General features: G+C 40.7%; 1 protein-coding gene across 4 annotated transcripts in view; it reads left to right on the forward strand.

Annotated features, from left to right (window-relative positions):
• LOC101657368 (phosphatidylinositol 3-kinase regulatory subunit gamma) overlaps positions 1 to 22,017 on the forward strand; it is a 107,873-nt gene that overhangs the window by 80,753 nt on the left and 5,103 nt on the right. For all 4 annotated transcript variants that reach the window (XM_004699465.3, XM_045291965.1, XM_045291964.1 and 1 more), the window contains exons 6-9: positions 6,913 to 7,055; positions 8,451 to 8,627; positions 13,572 to 13,646; positions 14,115 to 14,285. In XM_004699465.3, the coding sequence (XP_004699522.1) occupies positions 6,913 to 7,055; positions 8,451 to 8,627; positions 13,572 to 13,646; positions 14,115 to 14,285 (566 nt within the window). The remainder of the gene's footprint in view (positions 1 to 6,912; positions 7,056 to 8,450; positions 8,628 to 13,571; positions 13,647 to 14,114; positions 14,286 to 22,017) is intronic.

The raw sequence follows: 22,017 nt of genomic DNA on the forward strand, positions 1-22,017 counted from the left end.
TTCTATAAAGACTAAAGCCTAAGAAACTCTCTAGGGCAGTTCCCCCTTGGCCCTTGCCCTGTAGGATTGCTGGGAGTTGGAATTACTCGATAGCACTGTTTTTTTGTTTGTTTTGTTGGTAGGTATAGTGGCACTAAAGGAACCCGGGGTCTAATTAGTGGAGAGAGATAGTGGATATTTTAAAAAAATCAATGAAAAAAATCCACTTGGATTTTTTGGTACTGTTCATTTTATAGGTTTTTGCTCTTTATTATTTCTTTTGCTTTCTTTAATCTTAATTTGCTGTTTTTCTGCTAGTTTATTAAGATGGAAACTGTTCATTGGTTATAAGACTTTCTTATTTTCTAGTAAATGCTTTTAAAGCAATAAATTTCCCTCGGTATGTGGCTCTAGGTACATTTCATATATTTTATCCTTTTATATCTTCATTGTCTTTTGGTATTAAATGTTTTCTAAGGTCTCTTGTGGTTTCTTTGACTCGTGTGTTATTTTTTAGAATTCAGTTGTTTAATTCCTAATTTCAGTTTTTTTAAAGATATTATTTATATTTTATTTTTGCTGTAGTCTGAAAACATTCTTTAAGGCATAGTTTTAAAAGTATCCATTGATACTTATTTTACGATGTAGCATATGTCTGTCACGGTAAACTTCCCATGTGCTTGGCTATATTCTGTACTCATAGAAATAAAACAAAAAAGCAGATCTAAAGTCACTGAGTTGACGATTCATAGCAGTCCTATGGAATAGAGTAACAACAATGAGTAATGAGTAACAACAACCCATAGAATTTCCAGTGCTGTAAATACTAACCGAAGAAGACTGCCTCATCTTTCTCCCATGGAGCAGCTACAGGGTCCCCACTGTCAACCCTCTAGTGTCATTGTTTCCTGGAATATTTGAACTCACTCTGCTCTAGCCACGCTAGCGTACTTGCTGTTCCTTGACTGTGCCAGACCTTTTTCCCACATTTTATTACTGGCTAGCTCTTAGCTAGTCTTGGTACTGGCTGTTTCCTGCACCAGGAACGCTTTCCTCCCAGATAGTCCAGCACCTGGCTCACTCTAACCTTTTCCAAGCTTTTGTTCAGTGTCATCTTCTCTACCCACCACTTTATTTAAAATTACATCTCACATTCTGGTCCTTTCTTGCTTTACTCTTCATAATACATCTCACCTGTAACAATGTATATAATGTGCTTACCTATTGCTGTTACCTTCTATCAGTGTTGTCCCCAAAATGGGTGATAGTGCCCCCTGGGAAGAGAGGGCTGGATTGGTCCAGGGGTCTACAAAAGCAGATATCTACATGGGCTATAGTACAAAAGCTTTTTAATTACCAGGGTGGCTCTTGGGTAATTTTTTTCTCCCAAAAGGGGACAATGGGCCAAATAAGTTTGGGAACCCATACCCTAGACTGTAAGTTCTAAGTGGGCAGAAAATCGTTTTCAAACTTGTTTACTTATGCATCCCAAATGCCTTGAATAATGGTGGTAATATAAGCTAGTGCTCAGAGTTTTGCTGAATGGATTTATGCAAGGTAACGAACCAAAAGTAGTCTACCTTTGCCGGACCGTGGAGTCAGACTCATGTTGCCAAACTGAGATGGGCTAATTCTCCTGTAAACAGAAGTTAGAAAAAGTAGCCGTATTTGCATGTGCCTTGGCTTAGAGAGAGCTGCATTTCTGCTTTCTTGTCCTGGTTGGAAAAAGCCGAGAAAGCTTCACCTACTGGTCACGTGCTCAGTTATATTGGGGAGTTAACATGAAAACAAGAGTTCTGAGCAGCAGATAATGAGACTGCGTGTTTGGACTTGGAGCCACCTGTTAGGGAACTGGGTAAGGAGGTTGATGTAAACAAGAAAGTTCAGTACCTAGAAACCTGTTGTTTAGGTACTGTCGAGTTGGTTCTGACTCATAGCGACCCTATGAACAACAGAATTAAATGGTCTTCTGCCACCATTCCAGCCATTGCTATGTTTGAGCTCACTGCTGCAGCGACTCTGTCAATCCGTTTTGTTGAGGTGCTTACTCTTTTTTCTGACCCTCTGCTTTACCAGCATCGTGTCTTTCTCTTAGGGCTAATTCCTCCTGATAACATGTTCAAAGTAAGTGAGACAAAGCCTCGCCATCCTTGCTTCTCAGGCGAATTCTGGTTGTATTTATTTCAAGACAGATATAAGTTAGAATAGGAATACCATTTTCTTTGTGAGAATTGACATCAAGACTTGAGATACGCGTTAGGTTGGGGCAGGGTACCAGAATAGGCAGAGAAGAGCCGTGAAGCCAGAAAGCCTTGGAAGGTGGAGAAGTGAGGGATCTCACTACAAGTGAAGTAAGGGCTTTGAAAGGCTTTAAAAGAGTCTTTGAAGAGTTTATTTTGAGGTATATGTTATAGACCTCCTCTGTTTTTACTGTGAAATCTTATGTCAAATCTAGATCACTTTGATCCAAGTCAGTGCTTTCCAAAGGATGTGAAGAGATGGCATGCTCGGGCTCAGAGTTGGCACAGAGTAAGAATAGGTTACATATGGTGGGATCTGCCATCTAGATTACATGTAATAAGGAAGAAAAACAATAGGGCTCAGTGATAGATTCAAATAAGGTAGTGGAGTTTGGCAGTGAGGAGACTCATTGATGACCTTGGAAAGAGTCTGGGTATGTTGAGAAATAACAGTTTTACAATTTGATTTTTTTATTAAATAAAGCTTTCTCTGATTTTATGACAATACTCTTTTTTAACTTACATATAAACAACGCTTTCAAGGAATTTAACTCACTGGAAGGGAATTTAGGGGGAAGGTTTTTTCCCTCTCCTTCAAAGTGGTGTTTATATGTAGATAAAGAGAAACCAGTAGACAGAAAGAGTTAATGATGTTAGAGGGTTGGCTGATGTGGTTGGTGGATTGAAGCATCTGAGAAAGGAAGAGGAGGTGGGGTCCAAAGCACATGTAGATAAAGTGGTGGGGAGGTGGGGTGGGAAGGAAAACAAAGGTACAGCTGTAGGTCAGTTTATAGTTTTCGTAGACAAGCTCTAGTGGTGTAGTGTTAAGCTCCAGGTTGGTGGTTTAAAACCATCTCCTTATGTGTGGAGAAAGATGTTGTCAGTCTGCTTCTATAAAGACTAAAGCCTAAGAAACTCTCTAGGGCAGTTCCCCCTTGGCCCTTGCCCTGTAGGATTGCTGGGAGTTGGAATTACTCGATAGCAATGTTTTTTTGTTTGTTTTGTTGGTAGGTATAGTGGCACTAAAGGAACCCTGGTGGCATAGTGGGTTATGTTTGGCTGCTAACCTCAGGAGTAGCAGTTCAAACTCAGCAGCCACTCTGAGGGAGAAAGATGAGGTTTTCTGCTTCTATAAAGAGTTACAGTCTCAGAAACCCCAAGGAGCAGTTCTTTTCTGGCATTATGAGTTTGGACTGACTTGATAGTGAATTTGCTTTTGTTTTATAGTGGCATTGTTGAAAACAATAGCTGCGTAGGTAGGGGAACTGCTGCTTTGGGAATGGTATAAAATAACTTTCTTGCTGACCCATCTACCAACACAAACATCAGTGTTAAACAAACACCCACACTCACTGTCATCAAGTCAGCGCTGACTCGTGGCTACCTCCTATGGGTTTCGGAGACTGAAACTGTTTACTGAAGTAGAAAGCCCAGTCTTTCTCCCTCTGAACTGCTGGTGGTTTTGAATTGCCAACTATGTGGGTCAGTCACAGCCCAATGCATAACCACTACACTGCCAGGGCTCCTCTATATCAGTGTTAGTAAAGTCTAAATTGCTGGTATTTGAAGATCCAGGGCCAAAGTTGTTTTTGGTTTTTTTTTAATCGTTTTATTAGGGGCTCATACAACTCTTATCACAATCCATACATACGTCAGTTGTGTAAAGCATATTTGTACATTCATTGCCCTCATCATTCTCAAAACATTTCATCTCCATTTAAGCCCCCGGCATTAGGTCTTCATTTTTCCCCTCCCTCCGTGCTCCCCCTCCCTCATGAGTCCTTGATAATTTATAAATTATTATTTTGTCGTATCTTGCCCTGTCTGACGTCTCCCTTCACCCACTTTTCTGCTGTCTGTCCCCAAGGGAGGAGGTCACATATAGTGCCTTATAATAGGTTCCCTCTTTCCAACCTGCTCTCCCTCTACCCTCCCAGTATCGCCACTCACCGCTGGTCCTGAAGGGATCATCCGCCATGGATTCTCTGTGTTTCCAGTTCCTATCTGTACCAGTGTACATCCTCTGGTCTAGCCAGACTTGCAAGGTAAAATTCAGATCATGATAGTGGGGGCGGGGAGGAAGCATTTAGGAACTAGAGGAAAGTTGTATTTTTCATCGTTGCTACATCGCACCCTGACTGGCTCGTCTCCTCCCCAAGACCTCTCTGCAAGGGGATCAGGGCCAAAGTTTTATAGATAATTTCTAACCTCCCAATGGAACCAAATCCCCCACTGTAATTTGAGTGTTAACAGAATCTGTAACTAGATACTTCCATATGAGCATTCTATTAAGTATGAGGTGTGATCTGGATATGTATAATATAGTGGAGAAAATGGCATCGGGGCCATATCTGACCTGCCCTGCTAAACAGGAGAAGGAGAATCCAAATCCATACCAACAGTGTTAGACCAGGGAGTCTAGAGAAACGGATAAAAAGAAAAGGAACTTTACATCAAGAAGCCACCCCAGCCAATCCAATTCAAGTCCACAAGTCTGATGCTAGTCCATAAGCCCCTCTTCAGACTCACACAGCCACATTGCAGACTGGGGAACCGGGAACCAGAAAAAGATCACAGGCCAGTGGGTGCAGAGTTGCATGGATCCAAAGTGGGTGGAAACACAGCAGGACACCAACAGCCTCTTGGTCGCAGCAGCAGAGTCCCAGCAAGCAGGAAGATGAAGGGGCAGAGAGAGAAAGAGAGAGATCCATCTCCATTGTCTCACATTCTCATACAAAAAGGTTTGTGGTATAAGGAGGTGTCATTAAGCTGCGGCTCTGTCTCTAATGAGGAGTGTCTAGTTGACATGATCCCTAACTGCCACACCAACCCAAGGCCAACATGCTTCCACCCTCATCTTTCTTTGCCTGTTCGGGCGTCAACTGTTCCCCATGACCACTCCTTGTTTGCTGGGTTCCATAATTCATTTTAGTGATCACACTGATCTCTCAGACAAGACTCACAATTATGGGGTTTTATTAGGGAAGTTAATAGATTAGGTAGAGTTACCACAGCCAGCATCAGTAAATAGTAAAGATAGTCAATGGTCCACAACAGCACCTCTTCTCAGCCAACAGCCAAGTCTTTCTCTCTGGTCCTCAGCCTTCCAGCACATGGTCCTTTGGCCGCTGGTCAATAGACTAGGAAGTCTCTCTGCCGTCCTGCCTCACAGCCTCCCCACTGTCTCTCTGCTATCTTATGATCTCCTTGCCTCCCCCTCTAGCCTCAGTGAGGCATAGTGTCTGCCGCCTCCGCCTTCAGACAGAGATCTCAAATGTGCTCCCTCTTCCTCAATGGACCTAGGACTTCTCTGTGTTCCTGCTTCTGAGATGGCTCATTCTTATATGGAGGTGTATCATACTCTTAAGAAAACAAAAGGTGATGACTTGAGTCACACCCTCTACTAAAGTGGAGACTCAGAATATATCCCACCTTAATCCTATAACAGAGAACTCCCTCCAAAATGGGGTTTGAGATAGAGGCTAGAATTTATGATACCTCCGAAAAAGGATTATGACTAGAAGCCAATAGTAGGTAATGGACATCTCAGTAACCTTTACTGTATGGAACATCACAGAGTTCTCTCCTGCCTCATATGCTGCTAATCTCCTTCCTCACCAGGGAATTCCTCAGCCATCCCCTGTTCTTTCATGTATACAGGATACCATGCCTTCTGTGTCCCAGATTCTAAAAACCCACCCTCCTCTGTGAAGCCTCTGTAAAGCAATAGTTAACTAATTCACCTGTTTGATGGCCTCCGCTGTGGCATGAATGCAAACCCTGTTAAAGGTCACAGTTCTGTCCCACCTGTATTCTAAGCACTGGAGAACATTCCAGAGCATTCATGAATATCTGTTTCACCAGTATGGTATCTTCTGTATAGTAAATTGTTAATAATCATTTGTTGAAATGAATAAATGCTGGATAACAAAGGAATTATCTTGTAAATATCAGAACTCTTAAAATTGCAAACATTTTTAGGATGGCAGTCTTTTTACACCTTCATATGTATTTCTTCCCTATTTAAAGTAAACCGAACAAAATTGAATTCTATTTTTGAAGATTTTAGGAGAATCCCAGTTGATATTTTAAAGTCGATTAGTGTTCTTAGAACTATTCCAAAAATGTATAGGGCTGTGAATCCTGGTGCTGAATGGCCTAGCCTACTAGGATTTTCCTGGAATTTTTAAGTTGTTTAATCTTGCTTTCTAAATTCATCCACTTTCAGTAGTTATTCTTCCCCCTTTCCTTTCTGCTTCTAATATACTCTGGGTTTTAAGCACATGCTTAAGAAAAGAAAGTAAGAATAATTATATTCTACAGTGCTCTTCTGGGATTGAGGCTTTACACCTTGGGACATGGCCTTGGCTCCATCTATATACTCTTTCAGAGCTGTTTTGGGGGCAACACTATGCCATTAGGTGCAGACAGAATTTGGAAATGGTGTTCAAGGTGTTAAAGGTCCATTTCTTTTGGCAGTTTAGATGCCTTTCTCTTTCCAGGTAATGGTTCTTTTTCTTTTTTTAGATTTTGAATGATGTACTTTGTATAAAAATTAATAGAGATAGGAGCTAATTAAAGGATTTATTTGGGCCTTATGTGAGAATGTTAACTGAAAATTAACGTAAGTCCAAGTTATAAGAAAAAAACAAAAGTAATAAAGTATTTATCTTTCCTTTTTCCTCTCCCATAGGAAATACAGATGAAGAGGACTGCAATAGAAGCTTTTAGTGAAACAATTAAAATATTTGAGGAACAGTGTCACACACAAGAACAACATAGCAAAGAATATATCGAGCGATTTCGCAGAGAAGGAAATGAAAAAGAGATTGAACGGTAAGTATGCTTAATGCCTCCACGTGCATCAACGAGACAAGATCTCTCTTCTTCCCCATCAGTCATTTTTATCCCTTCCCACCGCACAATCGTGCTCTCGGAACTACTTGCTTCTGCTAATAGCGCCACGTCAAACTTCCTCTGTCGACTCTCTGTTCCCTGAAATTAGTAACTCCTGCTCATCCTTAGGACTCAGGTTGAACATGGCTTTTTCTAGAAAAATCTTCTCAGATTCTGCAAGACTGGTTTAGGGAATTTTTGTGTATGCCTACAGAGTATATGGTATTGATTTATAGAATACCCTGCCCACTAAAGTGTAAGCTTCTTGGGAGTAGGAATGGTGAATTATCTTCCCTAATAGCCTAGCACATGTTATGGGACCCTTCAATTCATGTCTGGGAGAGGTTCGTGAGAGCAAAATGTGTCTAGAGCAGGATTTGAAGAAACAAGTGCTGAAAATTCAGAGTGGATGTTCACGGAATATTTGTTGAACTGAAGATCAACTTTGGCATCTTATGAGACTAAATTAGAATTGAAATAAGATTATGAGTAGAAAAACAGCTTGGCTATTGTAGGTAGCTGCTGGGAATATATGACCATTTGAGAAAGTGGTGTCGAGACTGCACTAAAACAGAGGCAGAAAAGGAGGGGAAGGACGAGGAGTGCCGCAGACTGGGTGCCTGATCAGATGTGCTAAGTGTGAGTGAAGTTAAATCATTTGCCCTGAGTCACAGTAAATAAGTGGCAGGGCAGGGATTCAAATCTAGGTGGGCTGACTTCAGAGTTATTGCTCTTAACCTCTATGCTATATTACTTCTTGAACATCATATATGTATATATATATATGGATAACTTGTTAAATCTTGATTAGAACCAGGGCTTACACAAGGTCATTGGGACTCACTCTCCCTTTCTTTTGTCTTCTGGTTTGTTTTCAGCTCTATTGTCTTTATCCTTCGTGCTGAGGAAGCAATGTGTCTGTTGAGAGTCCTAGAGTTACATATTCATAACTGAGTAACCCTTGGGAAAAAGAGACTCTCTTTATACAGTGTTGTTGTTGTGTGCCATGAGTCAATTCAGACTCAAGGTCTCCACTTGACTCTTATTGGAGAAGCTTCTATCTTATGCCCCCTCTGGTACTAGTCACTGTGACCTGAGCGCGAGGATGAGAAGTGGAACACTCTCACTGACCAAACCCTGCCGCCTGAAGTGGGGCAGGAAACCCTACCTACAAGGAGCGCCATCATGACTGCTAGTATGAGAGACTGGCAATGGAGACCGAGCAGGCAGACATCAGATGGCTGCCAAACTTGAAGATACTAGGACCATGCTCAAATGATAGGCTCATTCTGCTTAGGTATTGTTTTAGTCTTAATATATCAAATATTTTCACAGAATTATGATGAATTATGACAAATTGAAATCACGTCTGGGTGAGATTCATGATAGCAAAATGCGTCTAGAGCAGGATTTGAAGAAACAAGCTTTGGACAACCGGGAAATAGATAAAAAAATGAACAGTATCAAACCTGACCTGATCCAACTACGCAAGATCCGAGATCAGCACCTTGTGTAAGTAACCTGCGCCTGCGTGGAGAGGAAGCCTGAAGCACCAGATTCCTCCTGGCACTAGAGACCTCAGAAGATACTTTTAATTGAGAACTAGCATTGAGATTGCAAGATTTTAGGAAAATAGCCCTATTAGTAGCAGTGGTATCAGAGTTTACCTAAAGTCAGTATGTAGGGCAAGCCAGAATGTAATACACCAATCCATACAGATGCCTTGGAAATCTTGGAGGGTGGCTTGTAGCATGAGCAAAGTGATAAAAGCTTTAAAAGTGTGGATTTATGTTCGACTTAAAACACCGGAATCTTTGGTTATAGGGGAGAACTATAGAAATAGAAATTACCACTCATGGAACAAAAAATCAAATCATTGTGAATGAGGGGAAGTGCAGACTGGGGACCCAAGACCCATCTGTAGGCAACTGGACATCCCCTTACAGAAGGGTTGCGGGGAGGAGACGAGCCAGTCGGTGCAGTGTAGCAACGATGAAACATACAACTTTCCTCTAGTTCCTAAATGCTTCCTAACCGCCCCCCCCATCATGATCCCAGTTCTACCTTAGAAATCTGGCTAGATCAGAGGATGTGCACTGGTACAGATAGGAACTGGAAACACAGGGAATCCAGGATGGATGATCCCTTCAGGACCAGTGGTGAGAGTGGTGATACTGGGAGGGTGGGATAGAAAGGGGGAACTGATTACAAGACTCTACATATAACCCCTCCCTGGGGAATGGACAACAGAAAAGTGAGTGAAGGGAGATGTCGGACAGTGTAAGATATGACAAAATAATAATTTATAAATTATCAAGGGTTCATGGGGTGGGGAAGCGGGGAGGGAGTGGGAAAAATGAGGAACTGATGCCAGGGCCTTGGGTGGAGAGCAAATGTTTTGAGAATAATGAGGGCAATGAATGTACAGATGTGCTTTACACGATGTATGTATGTATTGTGATGAGTTGTATGAGCCCCCAATAAAATGATTAAAAAAAAAAAAAAAGAAATTACCACTCATAGGCAGGAAGGAAACTATAACGGGACTTACAAATAATGTATACAGAACAATTTCTGAAAGGATATTCTCTACTTAAGAAGTCAAATTCTAATTGTAAATAAATCAAAATATGTCTATAGCAGGCACAAAGGAGAATTTGACCTGAAAAACACAATTTAATTTTTAAATGAAATTAATATTATAATATCTTATGTATATAAATTGAACCACATTTTAAGAGTATGTTAATATGAAATAGTTTTCACTTATAAATAACCTAGATTCTTGTTATTTTCATTACTTGTTAGGAGAAAAAAGATAGGCTAATAAGAGTAAATAAAGCTTAGTGGGGCTCCCCCCCTTTTTAAAAACATTTTATTGGGGACTCTTACAGCTCTTATCACAATTCATACATACATCCATGTGTCAAGCACGTTTGTACATATGTTGCCATCATTTTCAAAACATTTTCTTTCAACTTGAGCCCTTGGTATTAGCTCCACATTTTTCTCCCTCTCTCCCCCACCCTCCCTCATGAACCCTTGATAATGTATAAATTATGATTTTTTTCATGTCTTAAATACTGACCGCTGTCTCCACACACTTTTCTGTTGTCCATCCCCCTGGGAGAGGGTTATATGTTGATCATTGTGATTGGTTTCTCCTTTCTCCCCCCCACCTTCCCCTTCCCCTCCTGGTACTGCTACTCTCATTATTGGTCCTGAGGGGTTTATCTGTTCTGGATTCCCTGTGTTATGAGCTCTTATCTGTACCAGTGCACATGCTTTGGTCTAGTTGGATTTGTAAGGTAGAATTGGGGGTCATAATATGGAGGAGAGGAAGCATTAAAGAACTAGAGGAAAGTTGTATGTTTTTTCAGTGCTATACTGCACCTTGACTGGCTTGCCTCTTCTGGCTTGTGACCCTTCTGTGAGGGGATGTCCAGTTGTCTACAGATGGGCTTTGGGTCTTTACTCCGCACTCCCCCTCTTGCACATTGATAGGATTTTTTTGTTCTGGGTCTTTGCTGCCTGATACTTGATCTCATCGACAGCTCATAATCACATAGGCTGGTGTGCTTTTTCCATGTGGGCTTCGTTGCTTCTCAGCTAGATGGCCGCTTGTTTATCTTCAAACCTTTAAGATCCCAGATGTTATATCGTTTGATAGCCATGCACCATCAGCTTTCTTCACCATATTTGCTTATGCACCCATTTTGTCTTCAGTGATCCTGTCGGGAAGGTGAACATCACAGAATGCCGGGTTATTAGAACAAAGTGTTCTTGTATCGAAGGAGTACTTGAGTAGAGGCACAATGTCCGTCTGCTACCTTAATACTTAATATATAAATAGATCTATTTCCCTATTGTTATATATAAACATATTTACATATGTACATGCTTGTATTTAGACCTCTATAAATGTCCTTCGACTCCTAGTTTCTTTCCTCTATTTCCTTTTACTTTCCTCTTGTCCCATTTCATGTTTGGCCTTCATTCAGGTTTCAGTAATTCCTGTGACTACATTGCACTCCATCAAACCCCAACAGGCATGCCCCACCAGGCATCCTCCGCCCTCCTTGCCATTGATTTTAAATCACTTGTTGTTCCCTTGTTCCTGAGTTTGTTGACTTTCCCCTATCTTTCCTCCTAACTTTTTAATATTAAGGAGACTTGACAGTAGTGGGTTTTACACAGTTTAGCCAAGTACAGGCATAAAGCGAGATTGTCCAAATATAGATAAGCCCGCTGCGATTTCCTTCTCTCAGTGGCTTTGTAGTTTAACCTTTTTGGACCCAAACATTAGCTAATCCTAGAAGGTAGAAGTTGGGTTGTACCGGTTCCTGAAGTGGTATAAATGGTTAATGTGATCCGCAACTAACTAAAGGGCTGGAAGTTCAAGTCCATCCAGAGAGGTGCCTTGAAAGAAATGCCTGGTGGTCTGCTTCCGAAAAATCAGCCATTGAAACCCAACAGAGCACAGTTCTCCTCAGACTTGTGTGGGGTCACTGTGAGTCAGCATGGACTCAACAGCAGCTGTGGTTTTTAGGTGAGTGGTAAGGCCAGCTAACACCTGGTTTCCCATCACTTCCCTGGGATGTGGGCGAGGAAAGGACATGCCAAAATGAGCTTTTCGCTCCTTCTTAAAATAACTTCAATGTCAGCTTTAGCAATATTATTTTCCAAAAAAGAAAACTGAGGTACAAAAAGAGGTCCAAGACCACATAATTAGTAATAGAATTAGAACTGGTTGTCAGATCTTTTGATATTATGCCTCAATTTGGGTTTTCTAGAATGTAATGACTTTAGATATGACTTGGACATTATTTATTAATAATAGGTATGAATCAACATATTTACCAAAACAATTTTAGCTTTTTCAAAATCATATTTAAAAGCTAGGCAGCTGAGGAAATAGTGTTGGCCATATTTGACCTGCTCCAGCTACAGAGGGCAGAAGGAGAACCCACCTCCTTATCTGCCCGTGGATGATACCTCTGCTTCCCGCCTCACCTTCTTTACCCCATTCTGACACCAGCCTCCCTGCCCACAGCACTCTGCTTCTGTGCTGGGTTCCATACTCAGTTGCATTGGCCACAGGGAACTCCCAGACTACTCACACTATGTGGGGTTTATTAGAGAAGTTAACAGGTTATAAGAAGTCAGGATCAGAAAGCATTGAGACTGTGGTTATTTCGTCTGCAAGCGCCTCTTCTCAGCCCTGCCAGCAGGCACATCTCTCATTGACCCTTGACCTCTACCAAGTAGCCCTTTGGCCTCTGCCCTGTTCAAGGCAAGTGTTACAAGGCTTGTAGTAGCAGATTTGTTACTAAGTCAAGTTCTATAAAAGGTCACCTGTTAACTGGCTTCCACCTTCACTACAGTAAAATATAAGATCCAGGCTATTTGTGGAATCTATAAGAACTTTAAAATTAGCTATGATGCCAAATTACTTAGTGTACTTGAGAACAGAAAGAGAGGTAAGATGACCCCGAATACTTCAGAATTGTGAAGATTTTGTTAAAGGCAGCTAGTCAGCAAACATTTACTCTTTATTTATTAAATATGTGCTATCTGCTGACACTGTTTGAAGCACTGGGAGTATGGCAATAAGCAGAACAGACTCCTTTCTTTACGACAGCTTCCATATTCATAGTAGGAGACAAACAAGTACAATGATATGATAACTCATTCAGGCACAGAGAAATGTATGAACATTAGAAAATCAGGTAAAGTGTAGCGTGTGTTCAGAGGATGGTCGTAGTTAAGACAATCAGGGGAGCTCTCACCAAGGGGATGATGTTTGAGATGAGCTCTAACTGGCCAAGAGCCTTGTTGGGGGTGGTGGTGGATGTACTTTATGCTCCACTCTGATTTTAGACCATTGGCTGTCTCAAAACGAAGGATGCAAGTTGTAACCATTTTCCAAATTAAACATTGGTAGATTTGAAGATACTGTAATTTGCCTGACAGTGAAGTAAAAGTGATATTAAGTACTCAGATTGCCACCTTGAATTTCTTGTGGCTTGCCTAGGTAAACATCAACCTTGAATTTCTGTTTTTGAGTTTTAAGTTCAATGCCATAGGCCACACAGGAATAAGGCCTTCTGGTTTAGCAGAGATTGAATATTTGATTCCAGAAATAAATGGCCTGCGTATGAGGGCAGTGTGTGTGTGTGTGTGTCTGTTTGTGGTAATATATCCTTCTAAAAATGGAAAATGCAAAGTGAGAGAAATACCTAATTTCAAGTAGTTCTATTCCTTTTCACAGCAGAGAATAATTAAAAACAACTAATTGAAGGAAAGCAAGGAGATGAATTCAGGGAAATCTTTGGCTGCTTTTTTGGGGTTTTGCCAGGGGAGGGGGCTCCTGGGCTCTGGGAGGTTGGTTGGTGGAAGTGTGTCCACTTTGTGGGTAGATTTTGCAGATACTGACATTTGTCTCCCTCCTGGCAGATGGCTCAGTCACAAAGGAGTGAGGCAGAAGCGTCTGAACGCCTGGCTAGGAGTCAAGAATGAGGATGCTGATGAGTACGTTCTCTCCATCTCCTGGCACAGGGCTTGGTTCCCACTATGAGGCCCGGGCCTTCGTGTTTTTAATCATTTTATTGGGGGATAGGGCCTTCTTTATACATGCTAAAGACTAGTTCTCTTTGTCACTTGACACACTGAATCCAGAACATTGTCTCTCTTAAGCTGAATTGCCTATAGGCTCTTGAATTCAGAGACCTTTCCAATCACATAAACCTGTATGCACCAGCACATGGACTTTCATATTTCAATTAATTGGGTGGGACATGCGAATTCAGTGCTTTGCACCATAACAAGCAGTGGCGTTCTTTAAAAAAAACAAAACCCAGCCCAAAACAAATTACAATTTCATGTTGTCCTTATTCTGGTTAAAGATTTAGAAGATTTAGAAGGGAGCTTTATTTATGAATTTGCTTTTAGAAATAAGTAACCTGATTGTTAAAATGGTATTCTAACATTAATTTTTAGGAACTATTTTATGAATGAGGAAGATGAGAACCTGCCACATTATGATGAGAAAACCTGGTTTGTTGAGGATATTAATCGAATACAAGCAGAGGACTTGCTTTATGGAAAACCTGATGGTGCATTCTTAATTCGAGAAAGTAGCAAGAAAGGATGCTATGCTTGCTCTGTGGTGTAAGTCTTCTCTTGGAGTATGACATTTTGAAAACTTCTGTGTTGATTTATAGAACATCTACTATAGAACATCTATAGTAATGAGGGCTCATTACTATTACTAAATGAACCATTTCTATTTTTACAAAGAGAAGAGTTGGTTGTTCTAGGAGAAATGTCTGCAATAATTTTGGGCATTTAATTTACATGGTGCAGCAGATTGGGTATAGTGTTGCTAGTGCTGTGTTGTTTTTTTGTTTTGTTTTTAAATCATTTTATTGGGGGCTCATACAACTGTTCCCACAATCCATACATACATCCACTGTGTCAAGCACATTTGTACATTGTTGCCCTCATCATTCTCAAAACATTTTTTTTCTACTTGAACCCTTGGTATCAGCTCATTTGTTCCCTTCCCCTCTCCTCCCTCCCTCACAAACCCTTGATAATTTATAAATTATTGTTTATTTTTTCTTGTTGTTTGTAAACAGTAATGTGAAACTGGAATTGATCTGCATACTTTGGTCTGCACTCTCAGATTGGGGAGGCTTAATTAAACAGGCATCTGGCTGCTAACCACAGAGCCAACAGTTTGAAGTAACAAGTAGCTCAGCAGGGTGAAGACATTGCGGCTCACAGGGAGTCTCAGTCAGAGGTATACTGAGATAGAAGGAAGACTCCACCCCAGTTTTGTGTTAAGTAGCATTGTATTGAGGTAGCAAGAGAAAATGTGGGCATGTTTGCCTTAAGATGATCTGTGACTCTGAAAAAATTATTTTAATGAAAACTCAAAACTTGGGGCAACTAACCATGCCTCAGTCAGATAGCTAAAGCTAGAAGCACTTGAAATCTTTCTTTCTTACCAAGTTATCTGAGTGAGGCTGGCAGGATACGCTATTTTGGTGAGGATTTTGGCTATTTTAAGAGTAATTAAAAAAGAAAGAAAGGCAGTAATCCCAGTGCATCGATCTCTCAGGTGTCTGGTAGCAGTCGGTCAGTTACAGATCTGATTGGTGGAACGTATTGTCCAGCAGTTCAGTCAATCCCTGAACTGTGTTCATTTGAATATTGAGATAACTGAACTCTTAATTTTCCATCCTTTAGTCATAGACCTAACCAAATTCAAGTCCACAGCAGTGTGGATATCCCTTGTGTAGGCAAACCAACTGCAATGACCCATCTTATTGGAAGTGAGTATAGGATACCGCTTGGAGGATGGTTGGAAGTTGGAGAAGCTGCATCAGGAATCTCTCCCTTGCTTGCCAGTCACACTGGCTAGAAGAATCAAGCTACAGGGACCTGCCCAGAACACATAGAACATTTGCTGAAGTAGGAAAATAAATAACTTTGAATAAATTGCCTTTTTAGGAAACATAGTAAAATTAAAATGATCATGTAGTAGTAGGTCAGGACATGGATTTTTAAAAAAATCTTAAATTCCTTAATGACAGGAAGTGTAAGAGAGAGTTGTTGAACTCCAGAGCTTTCTCTGGCTGTAAACCTTCATCCAGCAACCCATGTGTTTGAGTAGCTTGATGTAGTGAGCATCTGTGATATTTACTGGTGTTGCCGTTTGAGCTAAGAAATTGGATTAAATATAAAACAACTAGGCCAGGAAACAGAATACTTACACAATACTACCACTATAAGACAGGAGTCCTAAAAACATCTATAGAATATTCCATAATATGCTGACTTCCCAAGTGTACATGAAGCATAGTATAGACCATAGGTTAGGCCATAAAGCAAATTTCAGGAAATTAAAAGGATTGGAATCATACAAAGCATGTTACCTAAACACAGTGGAATGAAATTAGATGTCAATAACAAAGAGATTGACAAATGTGGAAAATAAAAATACATTTGTAAATAATCAATAAGCAAAAAAAGAACAAGGGAAATGAGCATATATTTTGAGTGACAACTGAAGCATATACAAATATATGCTGCTGAGCCCGTGTAGACTCGTAGCAGCCCTGTGAGGAAAGGTGGGACTGCCCTTTGGATTCCTTAGACTGTCTTTGTGGAAGCCTCATTTTTAGAATGCAGCTAGAAGGAAATTTATAGCTTTAAAACAAAGAAAGATCTAAAGTTACTAACTTAACCTTCCACCTTAAAAATCTAGAAAAGGAAGAGCAAATTAAACCCAAAGCAAGAAAAAGAAGGAAATAATAAAGATTCAAGTGGAGGGGTCTGAGCATGATAGTGGGACAGGAGGAAAGTCAAGGGAAATAGAGGAAAGAGTTGGGAGGCAAAGGGCATTTATAGAGGTCTAGATAAAGACAGTAGATATGCAAATATGTTTATATATGAGGATGGGGAAATAGATCTATGTACATATATTTATAGGATTAGTATTAAGGTAGCAGAAGGACATTGGGCCTCCACTCAACTACTCCCTCAATGCAAGAATACTTTCTTCTATTAAATTGGCATTCTGTGATGCTCACCTTCCTGACACAATCGCTGAAGACAAAGCGGGTGAATAAGCAAATGTGGTGAAGAAAGCTGATGGTGCCTGGCTATCAAAAGATATAGTGTCTGGGGTCTTAAAGGCTTGAAAGTAAACAAACGGCCATCTAGCTCAGAAGCAACAAAGCCCACATGGAAGAAGCACACTTGTGTGATCACGAGGTGTTGAAGGGATCAGATATAAGGCATCATCAGAACAAAAAATTTTACCATAGTGAATGATGGGGGGAGTGCGGAGTGGAGACCCAAAGCCCATTTGTAGGCTACTGGAGATCCCCTTGCAGAGGGGACTTGGGGAGGAGACGAGCCAGTCAGGGTGCGATGTAGCAATGATGAAAAATACAACTTTCCTCTAGTTCCTAAATGTTTCCTCCCCGCTCCCACTACCATGACTCGAATTCGATCTTGCAAGTCTGGCTAGATCAGAGGATGTACACTGGTACAGATAGGAACTGGAAACACAGGGAATCCAGGGCGGATGATCCCTTTAGGCCCAGTGGTGTGAAACTGGGAGCATAGAAGGAGAGTGGGTTGGAAAGGGGGAACCAATTACAAGGATCTACATGTGACCTCCTCCCTGGTGAGCGGACAACAGCAAAGTAGGTGAAGGGAGACATCAGATAGGGCAAGATATGACAAAATAATTTATAAATTATCAAGGGCTCATGAGGGAGAGGGGCGTGGGGAGGGAGGGGAAAAAATCAGCTGATGCCAGGGGCTTAAGGGGAGAGCAAATGTTTTGAGAATGATGAGGGCAATGAATGTACAAATGTGCTGTACACAGTTGATGTATGTATGGATTGTGATAAGAGTTGTATGAGCCCCTAATAAAATGATTAAAAAAAAAAAGATTCAAGTGGAAATAAGCAAAATAAAGAAAAGGAAAACAATAGAGAAAAATCCATGAAACTAAACGTTGATTCTCAGAAAAGGTGAGTAAAATGACAAACATTTACTACCTTAACCAAGAAAACAAAAGCCTCAAATGACTAAAATCAGGATGAAGAAGAGGCAGTATTAGCAATGCTATAGAAATGCAAAGGAAAAAGGAAATATTGTGTATGCCAACAAGCTACTTAACCTAGATTATGTGGACAAATTTCTAGGAAGACACACTAATGAAACTGATTCAGGAAGAAACAGAAAATCTGAATTGAAGCATAGCAAAAGTTGAATTATTAATCAAAAACCCCAGTACAAAGAAAAGCCCAGGTCCAGATGACATCACTGATGAATTCTACCAAATGTTTAAAAAATGGACACCATACCCTCACAAACTATTCAGAGAAGCAGAAAAGAATGTAACACTCTCATACTCATTTTACAAGACCAGTATGACCCAGATACCAAAACCAGAGAAAAAGAGACATCATAAAACTGCCAGTGGTTCTCAACCTTCCTCATGCTGCGACGCTTTAATAGTTCCTCATGTGTGGTGAACCCCAATCATAAAATTATGTTCGTTGCTACCTCATAACTGTAATTTTGCTACTGTTACGAATTGGGCGAGCCCTGTGAAAGGGTCGTTCAACCCCCAGAGGGGTCGCGACCCACAGGTTGAGAACTGCTGTAGACCAAAGCCCTTTATGAATATAGATGTAAAAATCCTTAACAAAACACCAGCAAACCAAGTCAGCAATATCTAAAAAGAGTATATACAATATGACCAAGTAGGATTTATCCCAGATATGTGAGATTGGTTCAGTGAAATCAGTCAATTAATAGAATGAAGGAAAGAGAACACATGATCATCTCAATTAAAACCCCCCCAAAACTCAGGGCCATCAAGTCAATTCCAATTCATAGAAACCTATAGAACATGTAGAACTGCCATAGTGGGCATTCAAGATTGTAACTTTACAGGAGTAGGAAGCCTCATCTTTCTCCCATGTCGCAGTTTGTGGTTTGGAACTGCTGATGTTGAGATTAGCAGCCCAGTGCGTAATCACTACACTACCTTGATCATTTCAATAGATACATAAAAAGGATTTGACAAAATCCAACACTCCTTCACAATAGAAACCCTAAACAAGCTATGGATGGAATGGAGCGTCCTCCATCTGAGGAAAGGCATTCTTGAAAACTCCACTGTTCACACCATGCTTAGTAATGAAAGACGGAATGTTGTTTTTCTAAGGCCAGGAACAGAACTACTTCTGTTCAACATCATACTGGAAGGTGTGTGAGCCCGACACAGAAAGGGTCCAAATGAACCATGGAAACCCCAAGGAGCACAGTTCTGATCTGACTCACATGGGCCACTGTAGGCTGGAGTCAGCTGGTTGACATAAGTGGAAAGACATTGTGAATCCATGAATCAGAAGAATGAACAATGTTTTGATGGTATTACTCCCCAAATTACTACAGATTCAGTGTACATTTTAACATACTACCCCTACCCGTACTCCCACCCCCAAAATAGACAGACAAACTGGTCCTAAACTCTTATGGAAATGTAGGGAACCCAGAATTGCCAAAACAACAGTGAGGGGGAGGGGTTTTTCAAAAGGTCAGAGGACTCAGTATATGTCCCAATTTCAAAACTTATTACAAAATTATAGAAATGTGTGGCATACTGGCATAAGAAGACACACAGGTCGGTGAATGCAATAGAAAGCTGATAAACATTTATCGTCCCTGGTTTTCAACAAGGGTGCCAAAGAGCACAGTGAGGTGACAGAACAGTCTGAAAACTGAATGTGAAAGACCGCTTGAATGAATAGGGTGACCCCACCTTATACCATATCCAAGGAAAGAGATTCAAATGTTCCAAAGCCTGAAACACTCTTAGAAGAACACTGTAAGTTCAAATAGTCCTGACCTGGAATTATGCAATCGTTTCTTGAGTATACTGAAAGTCACAACAAGAAAATAAAAGCAAATTGGAGTTTGCTAAATGTAAAGCTTTTATGCTTAAAAAATACCGTCAGATTTGCCATGCCACTGCTGATATAGCGATTATGCATTGACCTATGATCCAGTCCCCATGGTTTGTGGTTCAAAACCACCAGCAGTTCAGAGGGAGACAGACTGGGCTTTCTACTCCTATAAATAGTTAGTCTTGGAAGCCCACAGGAGCGCTGTGAGGCAGCACCGACTCCATGGCAGTTGAGTGCGTTCCTTGCAGCAGCACCGTCACAGTAGCCCAAAGGTGGAGACACCTTCAGTGCCCCTCAGTAGTAACTGGACAAACCAAGTCTGGCACCTACCTACCATAGATACAACTCAGCCAGGAGGATAAAATGAAGGTTTGATACATTCCACACTGTGAATGGAGCTTGAAGACATATGCTGAGTGAATTAAATGATTTACGTATAGCCAAAGAGTGTATGACCTCATGCATATAAAAAGATAACTACAAAGAGAAAAGGCAAATATGAAGACCAAAACACATTACTGGTTATCGGGGGCAGGGTGGGGGTGGGGTGGAATTAGCAGTGATGGGAAAAATTGCGTTGATTAAGAGTACAGTTGCTACAGAGCTCAGTAACTGCTGTCAATTGGTTGTATGCCTGCAAAAAGTTGAATTAGCAAAAGTTGTGTGACAGATACAAGGGAACTTCAAAGAGTTTGTAGGGAAATTCCATCTTTCCATGAACTTTATGTACAGCCAAACACTGCATGAGATTTGGTTCCTTGGTTTGGAGGTTGTAGGGTCATGTTTCCTGGGGCACCCCGATTAATTGACCGAAGACCCTGTTTAGTGCTTCCATTCTCCCTCCTAGGTGGTGACTGCCTGGGGTCTGAAAAGCTTACAAGTGGCCGTCCAGTGCCCACGATTAGTCTGTAGTCACCTGGAACAACAGGAATAATGAGAATCAGGTGTGGTGGGGCTTCAAGAAGTTTGTAGGCAAATGAGTTCAAATTAATAGCAGTAACTCAAGAGATTAGATACAGGAATCTAAAGGGGAAGTGTGGTGTGTGTTTATGTGAACGAGGGAATCACCACTTTAGAAAAGGAAAGTGAAGTTGGTTGTACAACTCGGAGAATGCAATCAGTGTCACTCAATTGTACACGTGGACACGGTTTCACTCACTGTGTACTCTTCAACAACAACAAAATAAAATTGTAAACAAAAATACTCTCAGGAAGTGAAAGGACAGCCCACAGAATGGGAGAAAGTCTTTTTCAAAGCAGACAGTAAAACCTGAGAAAGCTGGTCTGTAAAGCAGAAACCTGTCAGAGAAGAAAAACTCAAATCTTTTCCACCGAAACAATACTTCAGCCTGATGAAGGATTCTCTGAAAGCCAGAGCTTTCTAGACATGGAATTAAAAAGTCAATGGCATTGCAACCGAAATATGAGGAATTTCAGATGTTAAACCAGAAACAGTTCCAAGAAATACACGAGTCTAAACTTCCACCTAAACACCAATTGAGAGACAGACAGACAGACAGACAGACGAAAGCTGCCTTCCACTTCTGCATCCTGACTGTGAGTGCACCACTGCTGAGCTGGGAGAGCTTCTCGTCTTCACATTTTTACCTTGTGTATTTGGAATTTTTTTTTGCCCGTAAATTTTTTTCTCAGAGAAAAACAACAGCCATAAGTTTGGAAGAAGATAAATACTAAAAATTTATTTATTTTCATGAACAGCTAGTAAAATATACGTTTGCCCTGTTAAGAGGTTTTACTTTTCTCCCTCAGTTTGAAGCTTTCACTGTAGCTGTTTGTAATTTTGATAACGTGATTACAGTTTTCAGAATCCACTTGAAAGTCTTTCCTTCACATTTAGAGAAGCATTTCCTCACATAACACAGTCAGTGTGTCTACAAAAGCCACAACATTGTTCTCATATAGTTTTCCTGAAATATTTTACTGAAGTATGGTAATTTTATCATATAGTGATGTTGATAGTTTTCATCTTTTTTCTTTTTAGATAGTCATGCTTTCAAGAATAAGATGGTACATTCCTTACCTTTTATAAAAATGTATTAACTTTTTGGGGGGGGGCAAAAAAACCCTAATCCTTCACAGCTATGGACAAGATGTTATCTTCTGAAAGAAAAATTTGACATTGCCAAGATAATTATCAAAGGAAAAAACCATTAAAGAAGTTGTAATTAAGTGCTGCAAAAGAGAAATTTATGAGACTTACGAGTGAAGGGGTGAGTTTAGCCTGTCAATCAGTTCACAGCTTGATGACCTCATTTGGAGGCGTTGAGATAAATAGCTCACTGGAGGCAAGACACATGCTCACTCCCTGAGAGATATACCCATTGACAAGATACATGGAGCTACGCTAGAACTCTGGAGCCAGAGGAGCCATGTGGAGACCC

This window comes from Echinops telfairi, unplaced genomic scaffold (assembly GCF_000313985.2).
Source record: "Echinops telfairi isolate 266 unplaced genomic scaffold, ASM31398v2 ScPeMD7_443;HRSCAF=831, whole genome shotgun sequence".
NCBI classification, from domain to species: Eukaryota; Metazoa; Chordata; class Mammalia; order Afrosoricida; family Tenrecidae; genus Echinops; species Echinops telfairi.